Source organism: Haplochromis burtoni, unplaced genomic scaffold (genome assembly GCF_018398535.1).
Source record: "Haplochromis burtoni strain Fernald_Lab_line unplaced genomic scaffold, NCSU_Asbu1 Contig_279, whole genome shotgun sequence".
Classification (NCBI taxonomy): Eukaryota; Metazoa; Chordata; class Actinopteri; order Cichliformes; family Cichlidae; genus Haplochromis; species Haplochromis burtoni.
Window position 1 is genome coordinate 401519 of NW_024582640.1, and position 23528 is coordinate 425046.

General features: G+C 41.9%; 1 protein-coding gene across 1 annotated transcript in view; it reads left to right on the forward strand.

The window, feature by feature from the left end:
• Positions 1 to 10017: 10017 nt before the first annotated feature.
• Positions 10018 to 23528, forward strand: part of fgf11a (fibroblast growth factor 11a) — a 105438-nt gene continuing 91927 nt past the window's right edge. Inside the window, exon 1 of the mRNA XM_005940220.2 lies at positions 10018 to 11394. Within this exon, the coding sequence (XP_005940282.1) occupies positions 11202 to 11394 (193 nt within the window). The 5' untranslated portion in view covers positions 10018 to 11201. The remainder of the gene's footprint in view (positions 11395 to 23528) is intronic.

The following is a 23528-nucleotide window of genomic DNA, read 5'->3' on the forward strand; positions in this document are numbered from 1 at the left end:
CACGTTTCTCCATCATTCTACTGCCCGCAGCTCAGGATCTTCTGGACGCTGATCTCCATGACAAGGCTTCGTTTTATCGCTGCACACTTCACCGCTCAGGTTAGACTCCTTTCCAATACTCCTCACTTCTCCTGTCTAGTTTCCCCTGCAGTCCTCTCTAACCACACTCTCTCTCTGCCCAGTTCAGACCTGCTCTCCTCTGTGTTGACATTAATTCCGGTGCTCAATTAAAATTAACTAGTGGAAACCTTACCATTGCCTTCTGTACTTGAATCTGCTTTTGGCTTCCCGCACTAGCCTCCGGGCTCTCCTGACAGTAGAAGCAGGGATTGAACCACCAACCTTCCAATCTGCTCTACCTCCAAAGTGGGGACACATCTGAACAACTTGTTCTTGCCTGCAATTGTTTGAACTAATGATTTTTGAATCTGCAGTTGTTTAGAAAGGGCCCATTAAGCTTTTAGAGTTGACTTCCCAAAGCCATGACCTCAAACCTATTGAAAATTTGTAGACTGTACTTAAAAAAGCCTGGTTTGTGCCAACAAACCAGCTAATTTAAATGAACTCTACCAATTCTGCCAACCAAATATGGTTGCTGGTGAATGGAGCTGCGTGAACCAGCTCTTCATTTGTTCTCCCAGTTGCACTACTAAACTTTGCCTACCAGTAACCTCCAATACAACGAAGAAGGACAAACAGGGGATAACACAGAGCATGTTGCCTTGTGCCTCGTTTCTTGCACGACGCAAGTTAAACACAGATTAGCATCCTGGTCCAGTCTCACTTGCCACCACTGAGAGATTTATTTGCAGCACCTAGGGAGGCCAAAGCGGTGGATACCTTCATTATGTGTTCATTAAAGCCCCCCCACAGAAATACCCTCCACATCAATCCCAATTTGGGGCTCATTTCTCTCAGGCCTGTACGAGTTAAACGGCACTGACTGACACAAAGGAATGGTGCATTATTGGATTATTTGAGACAGCGTAGAGCCGCTGGGGTGTAATTTACCAGCATCTAATCCACAGCTGTACCTGGAGATTTAGAGGTTAGAAGGGGTAGAACAACACCAGCAATCACACATAACGAGGAAGCGGAACTTGTACACCATTTATAAAACACACAAATGATAAACACGCACTTTTTCCAGCCTTCAGATCGGCTTTGACACGGCTCCGTTTATGGTTTTATAAATGCGTTGTATGTATTTTCTATCTTTATTGGGTATATTTATCTGTGACACCAAAGTCCCAGCATGACGTAGGTTGAAATATGGCGCCATAATGCATTAGCGCCCTCAGCTACCTCCGTGCAATTGCTGATGTCGAGATGACAAATCCTGAGCTATATGTTGCACAGCTCATATTTTTTTCTGTACACAGTATAGATGCTTGAATGCAATAAAAAGCATGCAGTCCTTCATTGTTGCACGCTTCAACACACATCCCGAAATTCCTTCCTTTGAATTCGTCTGCAGCATGAGACTTTATGAATTAGCCTGAGGCTTCCTGCTGTCACATGCAGTATATACTGTGTATATATGCTAATCTATATAAGACAAGGCTGCAGCCCTCTGCACTGCTTTCTTCTGCTACACTTCTTTACACACACATCCACTCCTGCTGGCTCCCAGCAGGGGGAGAAAGGGTGGGTGACAGATAACCGTGCATGAATACTGTACAGCAAATGAGGCATGAACCGGTTAGCATGAACCATTACTTTTTTTTTTTGAAGTGGTGTTTTTCACTTTGACTTTCCGCTGGTGAGTCACACACCATCACAAATAAATGGCCGTGTTGTTTGGGGATGTTAAAAAAACACAACAAGGAGCTTAGCTGTCTGTAAATGTGCAGCCTATGAATTTTTTTCCAACATATGTTGCAAACAGTAGTTCACAACCTTCAATCAAAGATTTCTCAAAGCCACAACTTGTATATTTTGTCCAGCACCAAGAAGTGTGTGCCAGTCAGTACCCAGTTTTATTCGCATTCAGTTGAGCAGTTTTTACCTTTTCCATTCCCTGCTGCTTTTTGTGGCATTTTATAGCCTTCGCTGAATCCCTGAAATCTGAATATCATTGAGCCGCCCACAGCGAAACACTCACTGTGTCATCATTTTTTTAACTGAATGCCTCCCATCTGTTTCAGGGAAAACAAAACAAAACCATGTAATTGATGCATGATATTCACTCCTCACTGTTAGAAAAAACAGAAAGATGATGAAGAAAAGGATGGTGAAGAGAAGTTTTGCAGATTGTTGATTGCTGACACTCGCTAAAAACAATGAAGAGCTTTACATTAAACACACTTGCTTTCTTGTCATTACAGTTTAATGTAAACCTTGAGTCACAAACAGGTTTTTTTTTATAATGGGAACTCCCCCTTTGTACATTTTCTTGAGGGTTGCAAACAGAGTTTGTGAATCACTTCTTACTCTAAATTAACTGTCATGTTTTGAGCTAGCCTGAGAATAAATTAGCATTTAGTTTTCATATGTATCAATCAATATGACGACTAATATCCTGGCATGCAGGGAACAAAAACGAATGTAACATATTGTGTGAAAATAGTTATTTAATATTCCCACTTGATCCCAGTTCTTTTGATAGATTTGTGAAAGAAAAACCCCGTATGCTAACAGTCTTGCTAGGTGTGAAAGCTAGCAGTCCTGTGAGGTTGGAAAGTCCATTGCTAACAGCATAATACATTTTTAATGCTTCAGAAATATTTATCTGTACAAACTTTCAAGTACTATGACTTGGACTTCAAAACGGATTTCCGCTCTCCTCATTTATATCCTGAAAAGGCGAATCATCATAATCTGGTTAAATTATAACCTTGGAACAAAGTCAAAAAATCTTGTATGTGTGTTTGTAACCTGTGTAATTTCTCCCAGACTTCTTACGTGATTTGGTGCGTCCACTTGCAGCCACAGTCTTTGCAGTCTGTGGTTTTTGTGTCTAACTAAAGAGTGATGAGTAAGAGGAAGCTTATGGGAAAGTGTAAACTGTCAGTTGGGTGGCTAGATCCGTGTCATCAAATTCACTTGTCTCACACACACAGACCCACAAATGAAAATGTGCACATCTTGCCCTCTTTGACCTTCTTGGTTTTATTGTCTCTTTCTCTCTCTCTGTATTTATGTCCCTGTGTCTTGGCCAGCGTTTGTGCTCGTCTCCTTGGCAGTTCTGCTCTCCCTACTGGTACTATCTGTACTGTGTCTTGACACATGGGTGCCAAGTAATGTCTTGTGCCTCTCCACAATCTCCTAAACCAAAAATCTTGATGCACCAGTTGTTGTTGGGACTGGACCCTCTAAGCTGCCAGGCTTAAAAGGTGCCAGAGTTGGCACAAGGCATGATTTAAAAGATATGGCAGAGGCTGATCGTGGTAGGATGACTTCTGATGTGGGTTGGTGTAATTCTGTAGAGAGTTATGGGATGGCCTGGGGGTGGGATGTTTGGGAAAGACACCCATACTGCTGTAAGAGGAGAGTGCACTGACAGAAAGAAAGGTAACTACTATTTTAACAACTTGGGAAACTGCAATACAAGGGTGTTATGTGCATATATATGCGGGGCTAAGTGGGTATTTGCTGGGGGTGGGGAGGATCCTGCAGTCCAGCAGAAACAGCGAGGAAGAGAGACCAGTGACAGGTTTGCCTACAAATCACAGAATCATCTTACATTTGCCTTCTCAGGAAAAAGCTGGCCGCTCCGGGGGCTGACACACTCTTGTTTTCCTGCCATTACAGTTTCATAAAAATCTTGAATCACAAACAGGAGAGGATCTGGGCTCCATTTTTCTTTTTAGCTTATGTTATGAGTTTTATCATGGGAACTCCCCCTGTAATATTTCCTGATGGTTGCCAGTAGAATTTGTAAATCACTCCTTACTGTAAATTGACTGTCTAGGTAAATTAGTATTTAGTTTCTCTTCACTATTCAGGCTGAAATCCTGTCCATGTTTTGTGGGCTGCTACATTCATATCAGGCTCGGGCTAATCAGGAGTGTAGCAGTGGTCTCACCAATCCCAGGGTACGTAAACAGTGATTCAGCGGCAGTTGCTAGGAGTTCTTAAATTAGCCCTGGGGACGTTCTCGTAAAGAAACAAACACTGTGGCTAAGTTTAAGTGCTGCGAAGCAGGTGCCATATTTCTTCAGCGGTCCCTTTTTATGGACGTTGCAACACCGAATCTATTTTGGCTCTGTGCATAAATGATGCTCTGAGTGTCGTGTCCATCACCATTTCAGCTGTTCAAAAGTACATAGTGCCAATGTGCTTGGGAAACATATTAGTCATACCAAATGGGAATGGGAACGCGATTGCTTTTCTACTCTTACACTAGAAGTACACTGGGTATTGGGCACCGCTGAATTTGTAAGTGTGCTCAAAACAATAAACACTCTCTAATTTTATGGTAGTTTCATTTTAACGAAGAGAGACAGCGTATCAACCAACAATCAAGAAAAACATGTTACATAAAAGTTATAAATAGATTTGAATGTCATTGAGTAAAATAAGTATTTGATCCCCAACAAGCAGCCAGAATTCTGGCTCCCACAGACTGGCACTATGGCCATGCGGCACACAGATCACAACTAACCAACCAACCAACCAATCAATCACAGATACTCCTGATCTCTACTTGTATTTTGTATAAGGCATAATTGTCAACAGCTGTTAAAGGTCAGGGACAAGACTGTCGATCTGCACATGGGTTGAATGGGCTACAAGAGCATAAACAACTGTTGGTGCCATTATTTGGAAATGTAAGAAATATAAACCATCAATCACCATCGGTTGGGAGCTCGATGTAGTTTTGTGCTGTTTCACCACCTTGGCAGTTGGGCCAATTGTGGTCATGGGGTTAATGACCAGTCAAAGCTCTTCATCAGTCCCTTGACTACAAGTCACATTTAACCCTTAAATTCACATACTCACTGTACTTGAAGTACTTTATGTACCTCAAATCTATAGTTAACTAACCAAACATGCATGTGTTTGAAAGTAGTTGGAACACCCACAGAAAAAGCCACACAGGCGCAGGTAGAATATACTCCATATTCAAGACCAGGATCCTCTCCTTATCAAGCACCAACCTGTTCCCCACTCATTCAGTACCAGCTTGTCATTCACACAGTAAGCCTGTGCTGAAATCAATCCATCAAAAAAAAACAACCCATGTACCCTATATTATATAGGATATATATGCAGAGATGGGCAGTAACGCGCTACTTGTAACGCGTTACTGTAATCTGATTACTTTTTTAAAATAACGAGTAAAGTAAGGGATTACTATCGCAAAATAGTAATTAGATTACCGTTACTTTCCTGTAGGAACGCTGCGTTACTGCGTTACTAAAACCGTGATTTTTTTTTGCGAGAATGTCTCATGACATTGACGTAAGCGAGTGCGACGTTCGTGACAACAGCTGTGTGCAGATCAACAATGGATAATATATTGAGTGCGGGAGAGAGTATGAGCGTGCAGCGTTTAAAGCGTTGAAGTACTGACCTTACTTTCAGTTTGATTCCATAAAAAGTGACAAAAACATTAGTGTCCGTTGTGCGTGGGAAGAAAACGTCTTTTTACAGCGAAAAAAACCCCTAAACTTCCAAGCAAGCACCGAGTGCGCAACGACGTAATGGGAAACTCAGAGAAACTCGCGGATTCTTCCACTGACCGCTGCGGCACACCTGCACCAGGGTAAACCTCCGCCTACGCCACTCCTGCTTTACAGGTGAAAATAGAGCAACAGGACTGCTGAGTCTTTGACTTTATTTATTTTCTGCTGTGTTTTACTTGATTCTATTTGAAAGACTGAGTGTAAACACAAAAAATATTTTATTTCATGTGCTGGAATGTGCAGAAAATAAGTTTAAATATTAAACTAAGTTCTTCAAGTCAGAGAATGGTGCAATTTAATATTTATTTGATGCATAAAGTTAAAAGATTAAAACTGATAAAACAAGTTAAAAAAAGAGACTTTTCCATTTGATTACATTTTGTATGATGGATTATGCAGAAAAAGTAGAATTGGGCTGAAAGATCTATCGCTTTATCACCTATTCAGGTTGTAAATCGTGTTTTTAAAAAGTGATTAAGTAACTAAGTAACTCAGCAATTTCAGCAATTAATTACTTAAATAAGTAATCAGTAAAGTAACGGGATTACTTTTTTGGGGAAGTAATCAGTAATTAGTTACTGATTACTTTTTTCAAGTAACTTGACCAACACTGTATATATGCTATATTATAACATTCTATATAGCGTATATTATAGACTTATACAGCTGAACTTCTTGTTGGAAATCATCAGAGAAATCACCCACTGCTGGCCATTAGAAAAAAGAGAGGTTTAAGACACTTCCATAAAGATTTTTGCTTGATATGAAAAGTAACATTTGGTGGTATACTGGTGAAAATATGTGTTAAAAGTAGTGATTGGGCATTCCAAGAAAAAGTGCAGGTTTACTGGGAATTCTTTTAATGAATTTTTTGGTTCTTTCTATATCATGCCCACCCCAAAATGGTGTCAGATGTGAGTGCATAGTTTAAGAGAGTCCTAACTGCAGAGCACCACACATGCTTTACTGGTCTGATGCATGCAGTCAGGAATGTGTTCCTCTATTTTTGTCGCTTAATGGGACTCAGCAAACAACTTCTAGGTGCATTGATGGGAAAATATTGGCAATGAAAAACACATTTTAGACAAAAAAAACAGCTGCAAAAACTCTTTTTCGTTAAAATTTTTTAGTATTTGAAAATTTGAAAAGAACCCATCATACAGCTCTTTTTTTATTTATTGATGAATGTTGAAGAATATAAATGCAGAAGTGTTTGTGCTTCTGAATCTCTTCACCATCAGTCGATTATCTCTCGGGGTCTTTTACATATAGTCAAGTGGATTTCATTACCCTTTTTTTCTTTGAAATTACTTACAAAAGCTTGTACAGTCACATGCCTTGCTTAATTTGAATAAGAATTGTGTGGTAATTTCATTGTTGCTACTTAACTCGATTCTTATTGGTCCAATGATCACTGAATAGGTGAACAGACTGATAAATGACAGATAGAGAGGTACGATGTGATTAATTGCCATAATTTACCATATTGCTACATCCTTGGCAACTGAGTGATGTCCTGCTGCCAGCTTACCACCTGTGTCATTCAGTCTGGGCATTCATAAATTTGCCCTCCGGCATCAAAATTTGAACATGGGCCAAAAGAACAGAAATATGTATGGAGATGTCAGCTGAAGTTAGAGGCAACTGCCAGTTCTCTCACAAGATTAAATGCACTCTAAATCTGTAGCTACTCCTGCCTTTCACAATCACCTGCTCAAACTCCCAAAGTGCTAAACTTGTTTTTCTTTCTTTCTTTCTTTCTTTCTTTCTTTCTTTCTTTCTTTCTTTCTTTCTTTCTTTCTTTTTTCTTTCTTTCTTTCTTTCTTTCTTTTTTCTTTCTTTCTTTCTTTCTTTCTTTCTTTCTTTCTTTCTTTCTTTTATTTTTTAATAGGCCTTAATCAGTGTAGTCTTTAGAGATTAAAACAGTTTTTATCTGACAGTGTAAGAGCCTTGGTGGAAGTGGTAATTACAGGATGTTAGCTGAGCAAGCAGTCAGCACAAGCATGTTTATTTTTTTTTTAAAAAAGAATGACTTACTTGGATTATTGGTGGGTCCAGAAAATTTTAGGCATCATTGATGGAACATCAGAAGCGTCACCCAAAAAATACTACTCAAGGTCATAATGCTCAAAGACTTTATTTGACCATTTTCACATCTACCATGTATGCTAGATAGAAGCTGGACATAACAGCATTTCCAACAAAGTGGCTGGCGAGCCCAAACTAATAGGCAGATAGCGCACATACAGTGAACTTGTGTTTATTGGTGTGGCCAAAGTTTTTTCAAGTATGTAGGCCAGTACCACAGAATACTTATAATAGACCTCAGTCTTTATATGCAGAATAATGACAAAAAACCAACAAACAAAAAACCAACTAACCCAAAAACAAACTCTGAGGACACACCTGATCAAGCTCCTGAGATGATGTGCCAGTTCTGGTTTAGGAGGTTGAGCAGATCATCTGATAATTGAAAGGCTGGTTTTTCGATCCCTAACCCGAAGTTGCTCTCCAATGAATCCTTCAGAGTGTGAATGTTAGAGAGAAAGTACTTATTTAGAAAAAGCATTGAGGGCAGGGAAAGTGTGGTAGTTTAAATACAGCAAGTTGTACAAGTGCTTCGAGCACTCAGGTAGAGTATACCAACATCTTTATACTCAGCTACATCGCTCAACAAAGTCAACAGGACCACATCATCCACAAAGCATAGATATCATCCTGACACCACCAAACCTAATACCTTCTAGGCCCTGGCTGTGTCCAGAAATCCTGTCTGTGAAGGTTTTGCAAGAAATAACAGTTGGACACTGACACCCAACGGGTCTAACAGCACCAAAACATGCTCCCGAACCAACTTTCCAACTGATTTGATTGAATTCCTTCTCCAAGGCCACAAAGTAGGCTGACTGGACAAACTACCACACACCCTCAAGTATCCTTGAAAGGTTAGCAAGCTGGTCCATTGTTCCATGAATACATAATTTCAAGGCAATTCATCAAATATATTAATATTTTATTTTTTACATTTTTTTTGTCTTTGTTCAGGTTAACTGCACATGTCTGAGAATGTGCATTAGTTCAATATGGTCAGTTTGGTAAGAAACCGGGACACTATGGGTCAATAATTAATTCTTATTGGAAGAACGAACAAATGCTATCAGAAATGCTACGCGTGGAGCGTTTGAGTGTTGTGCTTGAGCTGGAGGAAACTGAGCTCCAGCCTGAATTACAGAAAATGGAAACTAAGAAGAACAGACAGCGTCTTGTTAGCCACGGCATTAAAAGTGAGTATCTGCCTGTTCTAAGTTGAGAAAAGTGAGTTCTGGGTAAATTTACATGATGTTTAATGTACTTTACCAGAGCGTTTAATGAGCTAGCTGTCTAGCCTGTCTTCCATACTGGTGTCTGTACAAAACCTTACAGTGCAATTTAGGCCCATTAACCAAAGTCTGGGTGTAAACACTCTCGTTTCATTCTGCGTGATATGACCCCATAACTATGTGATGTTGTGTTTGTGTGCAGATAACATGACGGCAGAGATAGGAGGTCCTGACTGAATCAGGCTATGTGTCACAGCATCTGTATGTCCTCATCACGGCGGAGAACGCAGCACCGACAACCTTGCTTAGTTGGACTCTTTAAGGTAACATCACTTTAAATGTTGTGGAGTGGAGGTGGCTTGGTCTGAACTGGTATAACATATGAGAGGTGATAGATGGGAGATAGGGGAGGAGGCGACGGTGAATCTCAGACGTAGAAGGAGAGATCTGAATGACAGAGGGGGAGGAGAAAAGGGAGGGAAGAAGAGGAGCAAAGGGGAGGGTTTAGGGAAATAGATTTGAGAAAGAGTGAGGGAGGGAGTGTCTGTGTGTGTGTGTGTGTGTGAGAGAGAGCAAGAGACAGACAGAGCGAGAGGAGGGAGGGATTGAGCGTGTGAAGCACGCTGCCAGCACACGCTCGGTGAATGCACTGTGAACGGGAACATGCCGGAAAGCGAGTCACACATGCACACTCACATTTACACGACATGCTGGTCATCTGTGTCACACACCCTCGCACCCGTACACCTTCACAGTGTATACACATGCACACACACCTATCTCCCATATTCACTCCCTTGCACGTGTGCAATCGGGCTGAGAGAAGCCTTATACCGGAGACACAGACTTTCCTCTCACACGGACGCGGACTGTGCAGGTGGACTCGGCAGAACCACACCACACTGCTGTCACCCACCAGTAGACACTTTTGCACGCGCACCGGCAACACAGCACCCACCGTAAGGCAGAGCTACCTGCTTGCACACCCCCCCCCCCCTTCCTCTGTCACTCCCTTCTCCTCATCACCTCTCCCTCCCACCGTCTCTCTCTGTCTCCCTCTATTCATTCATCTCTCTTCCCCCCCGCTGTGAAGTGGCATGAGTTTCTGAAGGACACAGCGCTCCGCTCTGCTGTGGTGTAGTGCGCTGCTGTTAGAGTTGGAGAGCCTGATCCGACAGGAGGGATAGATAGACTCACTGCACTCCCTCCCTCTCTTTCTTTCCCTCCCTCTCTCTCTCTCTCTTTCCCCCCCTCTGTGTCGCTGTCTGTCTCTCTGTCCCCACGCTCTCTCGTTCATGAATGTCACCTCTATCTCTGGGAAATGCTGGATTTGTCAAGTCTCCGTCTTTTTCCCTGTCTTCTCTCAGGGCGCGGGTGAACGCGACGGGGATGCCAGGGGAGCCTGAAAGATGCCGAGGAAACAAGCCGCGCTCCGTTCAGCAGAAGCCGCATCCCTTCATCAGCTTGCAGAGCTGATACCTCAGGTCGGACAGTCACTACTTCTTCCTCTACTTCTCTTGCTCTGACTGTGTTCGAGGTGGAGAATTTTTACAGGTGAAGGCAAAGAAAGGACGGGAGTCACAGGCTGTCCCAACAGTGATACTCCTGTCATTTTGGAGAGTTAATGTGTGGACCCCTTTTTTGTCCCAGTGAACAGCATCAGGCTTCTTATTTTTGGGACTGAGCAGGTGAAGAGGACTAAATTTCATCGTTTTTTTAATGGTTCTGGTTTTATAATGCGACGAGTCCCGTTTTGAGACAAACTTCATTTGTGCTTGGAGTACTCTTAGAGTGGGACAGAGGTGTCAGAGGGATAGCGGCTACACTGCACTGGAATTTGGGTGGATAACAACATGACTCGTCCTGGCAGAGGTAGAGTGACATGTGAAAGCTTTACTTGAATCGGTCTCCCAACCACAACGCACAAATCCCAGAAGGACATATAAAGGCAAACGACCACTCATCCAAACCTCCGTGAGCAGTGGTTGTCAGACTTGGGAGGGCTTTTAAAGGATCCACCCTTCTCTTTCCTCCACCTCCAACTCTTCCTCCCTTCCTCTCCTTCTTTTTCTGTTCCCTCCCAGTTGATTCGTCCTAGGAAGCCCCCTCCTCCGCTCTGCACCCCTCCCTCAGTGGTGCTCCGTCGCCCTGGGTGAGTGGGCAGGGGGGTGGCCCACGGTACCCCCCGACACCTGGGTGCCACCGAGCCGCCAGAGGCTGGTGAGGGGGCAGCTGGGTCAGCACTGGGAAGATGGCCGCTCTTGCCAGTTCCCTCATCCGCCAGCGCAGGGAGGTCAAGGACCCCCAGGCAAACCGGCAGATCGCCAGCAAGCGAAAGCCCTGCCCGAAGAGCAACAAGTCACTTTGCCAGAAGCAAATCCTCATATTAATATCAAAAGTTCGATTATGTGGCAGTCGAGGGAGAAAAATGGAGAAAAGACCAGGTGAGTTTGTAAAGGCCTTCCTCATTCAAATCCCCTTTTCCAGTTTGGCACTTCCCCTCTGTAACCCCCACCCAATCCCCTCTTTTTCTTTGCTCTGTTTGCTGGATAACTGAATTTTAGTTGACTTGCCAGACGACAGATTAATCCTCAGCTGTAAAGCCTGTAATTTCAGAGTTCAGGACTTAATCTGAATCTGGGAAACATTCCAGCCCATCTTCCTGGTAGCTGTACCCAACATGTCCTGTGTTTATTGTAACAGGGCTCGTACAGGAAATGGACAGAGTAAATTCCAGCTAATACACTCAGCTCTGTAACACTCACCACAGGCATCAGCCAACCTGTGCTGTGACTTTAGTGATGACTTTGTCAGGGTGCATGTGGACACATTCACACTCATACACTGACACAGACACGCACACACACTCTGGTAATCTGCAAGCCTACGGTAAATGTGGCCCATGCATGCAGTGATTTACTGGGAAGTAAAAATGTCAAGAGGTCTCTCATTTGTAATTCTGACAGCCATTACTCTCCCTGTGCTTCCTTCAAAACAGGTTAAACACACTTTGGACTAACATGTCTTGTTTGCAAGTTTTTTTTTCACACTGAACTAAACAGTTGATTTGTTTGATTAGGGTGACCTTGCTGCACAAGTTGCACAAGAGGGTTTGTGCCCCTGATATAAACCTTTGGGGTCTGTTAGAAAATACTTTTCTAAATTTAGATAAAGAGAGGCAGGACTGGGTCGTGAAACACAGGCACACGTACAAGTGGAGTGGACTTGGTCACTGGCAGTGTTGCCAACTCCTCAGTAAGGAAAATCGCTATTGGCTGTCCTAAAAGTCGCTAGAAGTCGCTAAATGACGTCATCGCCTAATTTGCATAATTGGTCATGCTAATGTAATTGTAACCTACGTTGTTGGAGAGAGAAATGACATCGTGGAAGAGACATAAAGTGAGTAAAAAATGTCCTAAATGCACTTAGAATTTATTTAGAACTACAAATTAAATTTCTTTTAGCAGTTATTGTTTTTTAATGTCACAATTCCAACCCTGCTCCTTTATCCGGGCTTGGACTGGCAGAAGTGACCCGAAATAGGCACTCTGGTAGAGTTACTTTGTGTGTGTGTTTATAAGTAGTTTTAAGCCTTGTGATCCACATAACAGCAAAAGAAGAACTGACTGTGTTACAGTCAGTGCGCGATTCATTTGCAGTTTGGATGCATTGGTGTGAACATCTCCTGCCCTGATAGCGCTTTGGCACAGGCAAGGTGCCCACGGCAGTACCCGCCGCTTGTTGACTGTAAGAGTGATACGCGCTTTCACATCAAAAAGTCGTCATAAATAAGTCTCCAATAACACCAGAAAAAGTCGCCAGATTTGTTGCTAGTCACTTTTTAGAAAAAAAGTCGCTAAGGTGGCAACACTGGTCAACTGGTCGACTGACTTACTTGAGCCTTGAGCCTCACTGAATTAACAAAGGATTAGGAATAGGTGTAACTCTGAGGTTAGAGCTAGCCACATATGCTTTAGAGACAGGGGAAAAAAACAAAATAGATGAAGCACATCATTTTTCAGGTATGTCATTTTATTATATTTGTGCCTTGATTTTTTTTTTTTCAGATTTAACCCTACCATCAGATTAGTATGGAATTAAAAACATATCGATAACTCGAATTTCGAGTTATCTTTCTCGAAATTTTGACTTATTAACTTAAAATTTCAAGTTACTTTTCGTTTTGAGAAAAGTAACTTGAAAATTTGAGTTAGCTCTGCCAGTCCGGTTTTGAGGGGGCATGGAATGCCCCCTCAAAACCGGATCACAACAAATTGGTGCTTTCGAGAGAACGTTTGCTGATAGTAATGCCATTTAATTCAGCTAATAACACAAGGATTTCATCACTTGTGAAGCCACGCTGAAGATAATCAGCAATTTGTGCTTTCATGACTGGCTCTAATACTGATAGCTTAGCTGTAGCATTTGCAGCTGAGGGCTTCAGCTTCCGGGTAATAAGGAAATGACATCATTCACGTAATTACTGATTGGCAGTGCTAACTCAAAATTTTGAGTTATTAACTCGAAATTTTGAGAAAAGTAAGTCAAAATTTCAAGAAAATAACTTGAAATTTTGAGTTATAGATACTTTTTTTTTTTTAGTGGCAGAAATGGGCTTCCATAGATTAGGGATTTGGGGATCATAAAACTTAATTGTATATTTAATTATTTGTCTTTCTTATATTTTTTAAGCATCTAATTGAACTCAGATGACTGGGAACTACATTGAGGAATATCAACATTCTGCTGTCATTACTATGTTTCACATTATTAATAAAACTTTAGACAATCTGAACAGTTGTGTGTGTGACCGGATGTGATTGTCGACTGACCAGTTTGGACGTTGCCTTTTCCCGTTTACTTGCCCTCCGCTGTCCTTTATTGCTACTCTGTGCAAAGTATGCATGTTCCTGTGCACCTGTGTGATATTTATTAGCGGTATGCCGAGTTCTTTGTGATAATTACGTAGGGAAACCTCTGGCGTGTGAAGCAGCATCTGCCATAGAGGCAGCTGCTCTCTATATTATAATTATGGTTGTAAAATATGTTGGACAGGCCGTGGCAGTGCCAGCTCCTCGGGAAAAGGCCACGTGCGCTACCATTCCCATTGTTTAAAGCCATTTACATCCTGCTGGCTTCACTGCTTCTCACACTCCTGTGGATTTATTATCGTAATCACGGGCACGTATGGAGGCTGTGGTTTGAGACACATTACCAGCTTCTCCATTTCAAGTTATGATCTACAGAAGCCTGTGATGAGCACCGTGTGTGACAAGATATCTTCATCATGTGTGCATGTGTCATGGACCCCCCCGTGTGTCTGTGTGTATGCTAGCTGGTGAGTGCGAGTTTGAATCCTCATCGTGTGTGAGTTTCTCCCTCCCTCTCAGAGATTTACCCGAGGCTACAGTTGACCCCTGGCCAGGAATAAACAACTGGAATATTCTCGAGCTGTGGCCTCTACCTCCTCCTCTTCTTCCTCCTCCTGGCATCACTTCAGACCAGCTTGCTTACAGCTTACCTTCACTTTGCTTCCAACTGCCTTCCATTGTTTCCATGGGCTTCATTTGCCTTCTTTTGGCTTATTCTGCATGCTGTGGCTTACAGTCTGTTGAATAGTCATGTATTTTCATTGGTCGCTGTTATCTGACATGAGCTCCTTTGGCTCTGGTTACCTTTTATTGGTTTCTTTTAACTCTGAGACTGTTAAATTAAAATTCAGCCCAGATTTAACTACAGACATATTACAACACGAGAGCTTTCACAGTAAAAAAAAAAAAGAAGCTAAACACATGAACTTATGAATAAGGTGCACATGTGCAAGTATCCCCAAGGCAGGTAGAGAAACACTGATCAACCCCAGAGCACCATTAACTCACTCAAGTTACACGTTAGTCCACAACTCACCGGAAAGCAGCAGTGAATCTTTAACTCTGAGCCAACGTTGTAACATCAGACCACTTGCAAAGTGATCTGTGCTGCTTTTTCTCCTTGTTTTTTCCATTGTTCATTAAAAATCGGTCTCTGTCATCCTTACTTGTTTCCATCTGAAGTAACTGGACCTTTTTAGTCCCAGGAAGTCTAAAATGTTTGATGGGTCTTGTTGTGTGTTTAAAAATAAAGCCAATATTACTAGTCTGCTGGTTATTGAAGAGATTGCAGGGTTAAAGTGCTTCTACATTGACTTTACCTTTAAGAACCTGGAAGTTAATCTATCTTTGCTTCCTACTCTATAGCGAATGTTACACAGCTTGAGTTATTGTTGAATGTTCTGATACAACCTATTGGAAAAAAATGTGGTAAGGTTGGTAGTTTTGATACCACTTATGATGTGCTGCAGGTCTTTTCCAGGGAACCCCAAAGGAGATTACACAGCTTGGTGCAAATTTAGGTGGGGATTCAATCCTTTGACGAAGCACACAAAATGCCATATCCTATAAGTAAGCAGAAAGCATTAGTGAAATGATTTATTCAGCCTACCAGAGCTCATTTAATTATGTAATCTTGTAGTGCCATTTTGAATACATTAACCGATGGAAAACTTCAAATCTAGAGAGTTGTGTGGCATGAGTCAGCACAGATGAGCTGCTGTGTGCCAGTTTAACAATCTGCCCACCGTATTTACAGACCAGTGTGTCAGGGACTCTCCACAGACACCTCAAACGTGCACCTCAGTCTTTCCGTATGCCTGTAAGCGTGCGTGTTTACGCTATCGTGTGTCAACCGCTCTCTGCTAGTACGTCACTACATTGTGACTGGATACTTCAGGTTCCCTTTGTTGAAGACCATTTGAGGCTATTGCAGGAGAGGAGGAGGTGTACTCTGAAACAATTGTGTGTGTGTGCGCACGTATGTGTCCTCAAACATTCGCTTTGTACCTGTGCTGTAGTGACGGCCGGAGTGACGTGTGTTTGTGTGTCCTGGCCCGACCCACATACATCTCCCCCTTACCTTCCCTCTTCTACTGTCACCCCACGTCTCCCGCTATCTCACTCCTGCACCTCCACACACACACACACACACGCACGCACACACACACACCCTCTAACCCTCACCTAAACCATACTAATGATGCCCCAGCACTACAGCCCACTCAGCTTATAACAAGGTCATCTTGCCCCACACAAACACACACACTTACACATACACAAACCACCCTGAGCAGAGACACAATTTCAAGTACAAACATACAAACCCACACACTCATACAGGGACAAACACAAACAAATGATGAGATTTTATGATAATTTAGGTAGAGTGTGTAGGAGAGAGATAATTTCACCCCGGCTTTGTGCTTGTGTGTGTAAGCAGGGTTGATATGATCTAATGAGGATGTTAAGCCGCCTATTGGATATCAAAGCGAAACCAGTATAGCTTGTCTTGTCCTCTGACTGCCGGCTGGAGCTGCTGTGGAAACCCTCCTCTCTTCTGTTAACAGGATAGAATAACACTCGGAGTTGTTTCTGCAGCACGGCGGCCAAGTGTTCATCCAGCAACGGCAAATTGGTGTGTGTGTGTGTGCAGCAGAGACAGAAAATCTACGTGCATTTGTATCAGAGACAAAAGAGGAATGACAGTGTGACAGTAGTGGGCATGCACACTTCAGCCTGACTCTGTGTGTGTGTGTGTGAGTGTGTCCGAGGCTCATTGTTGTGTCGTGATACATCAGGGCACATCAGCTCCTCTCATTAACACACACTGATTTATCAATAACGTGCGGCAGCGTTTGGAGAGCACACATTGAACCGGGGCGATTTACTGCCTCGTAGACCGGACACTCTGGACAGGCCACACGAGGGAGGACTATATTTCTTTCTCTGCCTCTCTGTTTGTCTCTCTCTTTATCAGCGTTCTCCCTCTCTCCTCCTGCTGGTCAATCCATCAGCTTTCTCCTTCTCTCTCTATCTCACCTCTCTTTTTTTTATCTTTTTTTTCTCTTAGCTTTGATCGCCCCGATCTTCCTCCACACACACATACACTTATCTTTTCAAGGACATCTTGCTTTCTTATAACTGTCCGTCTCTCAGTGTCTTCCTGTGTCTAATCATCTTTTCTTTGGTCCTTTCTTTGTTTATTCACTGGACACTAGAGAGACTCTTGTTATTGTGAATCCATGTGATGTAACATGTGGTTGAGTTGTTAACTGATCACCAGTGGGTGTGATGCACGCCCTATACCAGCTTTATCTTCTAAAATTATACCGGTGTACTAATTTTCAGCAGATGATACATTCTAGTTCATAAAAGTTCAACCCACCATAGACTGTATGGATGTGATAGACCTTGCCACTGTGACATCACTCATTGGTGCGCCACCGCAAGGTTGCATTTATCACTATCAGAAAACAAACTTATTATCCACAAAGACCAAAAATGTTGTTTTTACAAGGTTGTAAACTGGATTTTAATTGCAATGTTATTGGGCATTACAGATAAAGTGACTGGAAAGACAACATGTCTATTTAATTAACCCTTTAATGCATCAATTATAACAACAACAATCAGAATTTCATGCATGAAAGGGTTAAATAACAATAATTACAATGAAACACGTCATACATCTATAGTAACATTAAACGACCAGTGGGTGGCAGGATATGGAGTGACAGATCATTGCCCAATGTAATGGTTTATGTGCAAGTGCACCATCAACACTGACACAAATAGGAGAAAACAGCCTTTGAATAGCTGTCCACTGTAGTGACAACTATGCGTGAAAGGGTTAAAACCACAGTCCTTACCCAACATTAGAAAATGACCCATGTTTATTAAAATGCAACTATAGACAGGAGTTTAAAAGACAACACTTCAAATATTGTAGCTCTTTCAAGGGTCCCAAAAACACACTCTGATATCACTTGAATTAATTGCATGTTAAAGAAAAATGGATGGATGGATTTAATGGAGACATTGTTACCAGAAAAACCTCTGATTCAGCTTTTCATGTGGTGCGAGTTCACAGGAGCCATCGTAAAGCACTTTTTGTGTACCACATTTTTATTTTCAGTTTCTCTGTTACTGACAGTTAGTTAGAGATAACCAGCCTTCAATCTGCTGTCAGCCAAACTACTACTACCACATGCTTCATGCAGTGCATTAGCAAGCTGATTACATCCATTGTTTTATAACCGGTTCTGCCCTCCGTCTTTGCCAGTGCGGCAGATGTTGTGTATGAAATGGGGCCCAGAATAAATGATTCAGAGATGCTAACATTTGCCCTGTGTGATGATCAATGTGGGCTTTCAGTCCCGCCCCTCCCAAACAATTGATTTATGGAGACAACCGGCGTTTGTTTTTGCTGCAGAGTTTTTTTGGATCAGCATCAATCATCATTATCAAACAAAATCGAATATTTCTGGTGGAAGTGCCCGTATCTGTGTGTGTGTGTTGTATTTTATCTGGTATCTGTCTGAACTGTGGGTGAGCGCTGATTGGGACACGTTTGGTTTATGAAGTCTAGTAGTTCCTACCCTAGTAGGAATAAAGCGAGCTGCTTGTATGGCATTTTGTTGGCACGACACGGCACAGTGAGGCACTGAGTGCGTCAAAGTGTAATTAGAGCAGGGCAACGAGTGCCACGATGAGTTTCAGATCTGAAGACGTTGCTCTTCAAATGACCTCCAGTTGAGATCGTATCACACACAACTGAAACTCAGTGTTTGTGTGTGCATGGGAAGACGTTTGAGTTCATCAATCCTAATACTCAACATCCTGCTTTGGCATCAGACACTGTGATTTACCATCTTGAGAGCCCGAGTAACAAATAACAAATAACGTCAAGCCAACGCTACCACCATCACCACCAACCCAACATCGCCTTTCTCAATGTCACAAACCCCTACAGGAAGACTGTCCCTTTAATCAATGCTTGTAGTTTAACCCATTATATTAACATGCTGAGGGCAGCGAAGCCATCATTTGCATTTGATATGCAATCAATTTGTCGCATGGTCTCTGTGCGGAGCCGGGCGAAACGTGCATCACATGGCGATGACAGTTTAGGGGTACAGGGAACGCAGACAGACGTACGACTGCAGCAACAATCAAGTGGCACGAGACCCTTCTGTCTAACATGATGACACACAGCAGTGCAGGGAGATCCACATAAGCACACAACACACACGCACGTACATGTCGTGGTCACGCGTTCGGAGTCTGATCTCTCTTTCAGCTCCACCACACAGTGTCCCTGACCGAAGTGAGGCTCTCCAAAAGAAAACTCATGAAATCAGATGCCATTTTTATCTCCCTTTCTTACTCTGTGTGTGTGTGTTTGTGTGTATAAACCTCTCATTCTAACACATACGCACCACATCAAAAGTGCTGTCGAGTGATGTGCAAAGATAAGCTGGCCTTATGGGAAAAGTCTCTGTGTGCATGCTTTTCTGCTTGCGTCTGTATCTGATTACGTGTTAATTTACTCTGATCACAGGGTGGTGGTGTAGGATTTACTGACAGGTGCTCTGGCCCGTGGCAGATCAGCACACAGCACACACGAGCAACCCTTTTCTTTATAGCTTCTTTATATAATTCTTTTAAAATGTTGCTAACATGGGGTTAGACTTGTTATGTTTTCTTCTATAACTGGTCATAAGAAGTAGATCTCCAGGCTTTCTGAAGGTCTTTTAGAGTTTTTCTTTGGACATTTCTTTTCACTTATATCAGTCCAGTCCAGTCCTTGCACATGATCATTTTCAGAGGAATAACTAAAAGGACGAACCAGTGTTGTGTTGCACTGACAACAAATAATTTTAAATTATTTTTTTGGGCACTTTGTTACTAATAACCTGTCATAAAAATATAATTTGTTCGATTTTCCTTTAATTGAATGAACAACAAAAACATACCACTACCAACAAGATGATTCTTAAAGAGCTCTTAGCAGATTAGCAAAACATGCTAATCTGCTAGTAGTTTAGCATGTTTTGCTAATTGGCTAATGTCCCTACAAAATTTGAGAAACTGGTTAAGTGAAGGCCAAAAGAAGAAGTGGCAGGCCTAAGAACTATCTGCAGCACATGAACAGCATAGAAAGTCATAGCTTCAAGAAATAGGACAAAAGATCCAGCAAAGACCTGACACAGGGCTTGAATAGCTTCATTTATTAGCATGACAATCCCAAACACGCTGCCAGTTAAAGCATACCTGAAGAGGAAAACATACCATTGATCACTGAGAGCCTGGACATCAACATTAATAAAGCAGTGTGGGATTATCTTGACAAAGAATGAAAGAAAAGAAGAGCTTTGAATACCCTTTAAGAAGCCTGGAGAACTATTATTGAACACCACTTAAAAAAAATTACAAGAAAACCTGTCTAGAAGAGTTCAAGCTGTGTTGTTCAGGGTTTTTTTTAGTTTTTTTTTACCTTTTTTATTATAGGTTAGCATGTTTTTCAACAAATCCCTGCACCTACCTCCTGTTTTCCTAGAAAAATATAAAGAGTGTGGTTCAAGACTTTTGCAATCTACTATATACCAACCAAAGTGTGATCTAGTTTCCAGTCCATAAACTTCGGCTTGCACAAGTCATTCAAAGTAAATTTATAACAGAAAACCTGCCCAATGAGCTGGGTTTGGACTTTAACAGCCAGGGGCTTCTAAGACTGCTATGAATGATATTAACCTAAATTACAAGATCCAGAGCTTCTGGCATATGATCCATCCAAAGAACTCAGTGTGGCAAGTGGACTACTGCTGCTTTCATTCCAATTTTAACTAAATTCCTCATGGAAGTGTAATACTGAATCAAGTGTCCCTTTTATTGATGTCTGAGCAAGAGCGGCTATATGGCAGCATACTGTATGATAAACAGGGCTGCTTCCAATATATTTGTATTTTGCAGTGAAGAGAAACGTATTCAGCCACAAACACAGGGAGACACAAGCACACGCAGGACCAAATCCCAGGACCCCCACAGATATTTACCACTTGTCCTGTACTGTATTTACAGTGCTGTTTCCAAGTCACTGCACGAATAATGCTGCATTACGCCTCTTATGAGTGTCTATAGAGAGGCAGCAGAGGCAAATGTCTTCCTTATATAATCATAATTGATTGTGTTAGTGTACAGACATTGAACAGGTACAGCTTTTCAGACAACTCTCCAACGGATACGTACACAATGTGTGCACAGTAACACAAACACTACTGTACTTGTTTTGGAAAGAAATGTGGCAAATTGCATAGACAGACTTGCAGTTTACATTTGCAGTACACACACATACACATACACATACACACAGGTGATAAAAGAGCTGCAGTCTACAGTGTATCACCCTCTTTAGGCAGGTCTGTAGTTTTAATACTGTGTAAATCTTAAACTGGAACCTACAGCACACACGTTTCTTATGTAAAGGATTTTATGTTAATTTCTTTTATATGTCACACACATAATTCATATGTATATGCATGTGTTTGTGTGTGTGTGAGTCATCTTGCTGATTGCGGCATCCTGTCTACCTGTGTGTTGTTCCCCAGCGGTACACAAGCACAGGTGCATAACGTGCCCTTCACTTTAATGTGCCATCAATCTGGAAAGCTGGAGGCAAGCCAAAGTGCAACCTTCCCAAGCCACTGCACACATCATGTATGGACACACGCAGCCATACGTGTGTGTGCGGTTAATGTATGGTGGAAATGCTTGCCTTAACATGAGAGTTTGCATAGAATCGAGAGGAGAATTTCTTCTAATCCCGGGGCTTTCCCTGTGCCATTAAATTATCCATCATGCAATTAGGTTGTCATTCATCAGAAATGGGCAGAGACGGATCGAGAGTGATAGAAGGCCCTCTTCACCATTTATTAAGTCTGCACTGAGCATTAAAATCTTCTAAGTCAAATGAAAAATTTAAATTTGTAGATCTTTGATCAGCCTGCTTTGTTATTGTCCTTAAACCAAGCAGAAATATCACAAAAATGTCATCTCTCAATTTTAAGCAAAGATGAATTGGCGTAATAATCTGCAACCAAATTTTTTTAAGGTGTAAATTGGACTTGAATAAATGCTACACTATATGGTTGAATTTTTGTGTGTATAAGCTGCAATAATTAGCAGTCTTACACCAACTATGTTTTAAGCATCTAAATCAGTGGTCACCAAATGGTGCACCGAAGCCAAGTGATTATATCATAATTATTATTATAAGTCATGGTCCTTGAGATTTGTTCTGAAGTGGTGTAATTGAAATCAAACTGAAACTGGTGCTTTGCTAATTAGCATACGAGATGCTTGCAGCTACAATAATATCAAATGTTTGTTTGGAAAAACCCGTTTTGAAACTGTGAAATGCCAAAATCCAAATACATGTATGCAATGTACGTTTATATGTCGTCTAATAATTTGCCTCAGCTGCTTTAGCCTACTTCCTTTCCACAAAATAAAAGGAAATACTTGGCTTATCCTTTACATCTTACAGGGCAAAGCTAGCACAGTGGGCTACTAATATTTCCTATTTCTCTTACTTCATCATGCAGCACATCTTGGCGAGCACAAGCTCTCTACAGGAGTGCAGGTGTGTTGCTTTAGTGGAACAGCTCGGTTATTAGCTCTTAATTTGCATACTTAACATTAAGACAAATGCATCAGTGGCAGCTGTCGTCGCGGGCCGCCTAACGGGTATTAGCGGTGTAGAAACTATTGCCGTTGCAACTGCTGTGTTTACGCAGTCACAGAAAGCTGGCAGCTAACAAATTAGCAAACAACAACTCTGCTAGCCAGCAAGACAGCGGCTGGTCTAGCTGTACACTAACTGCACCTTATCCGGTCTTTAAGTCTGACATCATTAGCCGTGTCTGGGCTCAAACTCCGCTGCAGGTCCATAAGTCAAACAAGCACTGCGGCATCACTGAGAGTTGAAAACTGTCTAAATTCTTTCATCTGTGATAAAATGATCAGTGTGGCTGCTTTACCAGGTGTAACAATTACGTTTAACATCCAGGCATCCATGAAAACGGAATTTATGACATTTAACGGAGATAGAAATTAGCAGGAAGTTAGCTCGCTACCTTCCATCATACATAAATACAATATAGCATGTCCTGACTGAGGGATTTTGGAAACAAATTAAAACGTACAGCTCTGCTATCACTTCCGACATAAATGAAGACAGAAAACTAAACAGCAGTGACGTTTGTAGGGCTACTGAAGATTGGCTAGCTGGTATATAATGATGTGCTACGTGACCGCTAGCGACACAGCTATGTTAGCATAATATAAACATGCTAACTTTTTTCCACTCAATAGTTAACGTGAGGATTCTCAATGGTCAGGGACAAATGCAATGGCATGGCAGGATGCTGTAAACAGACCAAACTTCAGCCAGGAGAACAACTGAGAGAATCCATCCACAATATGAGGTTAGTCATTCATATAGTGCTGCATGAGCTGTAGTTACATCCAGAGATGGGCAGTAACGCTGTAATCTGATTACTTTTTTCAGGTAACGAGTAAAGTAAGGGATTACTATTGCAAAAATGGTAATTAGATTACCGTTACTTTCCTGTAGGAACGCTGCGTTACTGCGTTACTAAAACCGTGATTTTTTGCGAGAATGTCTCATGACATTGACGTAAGCGAGT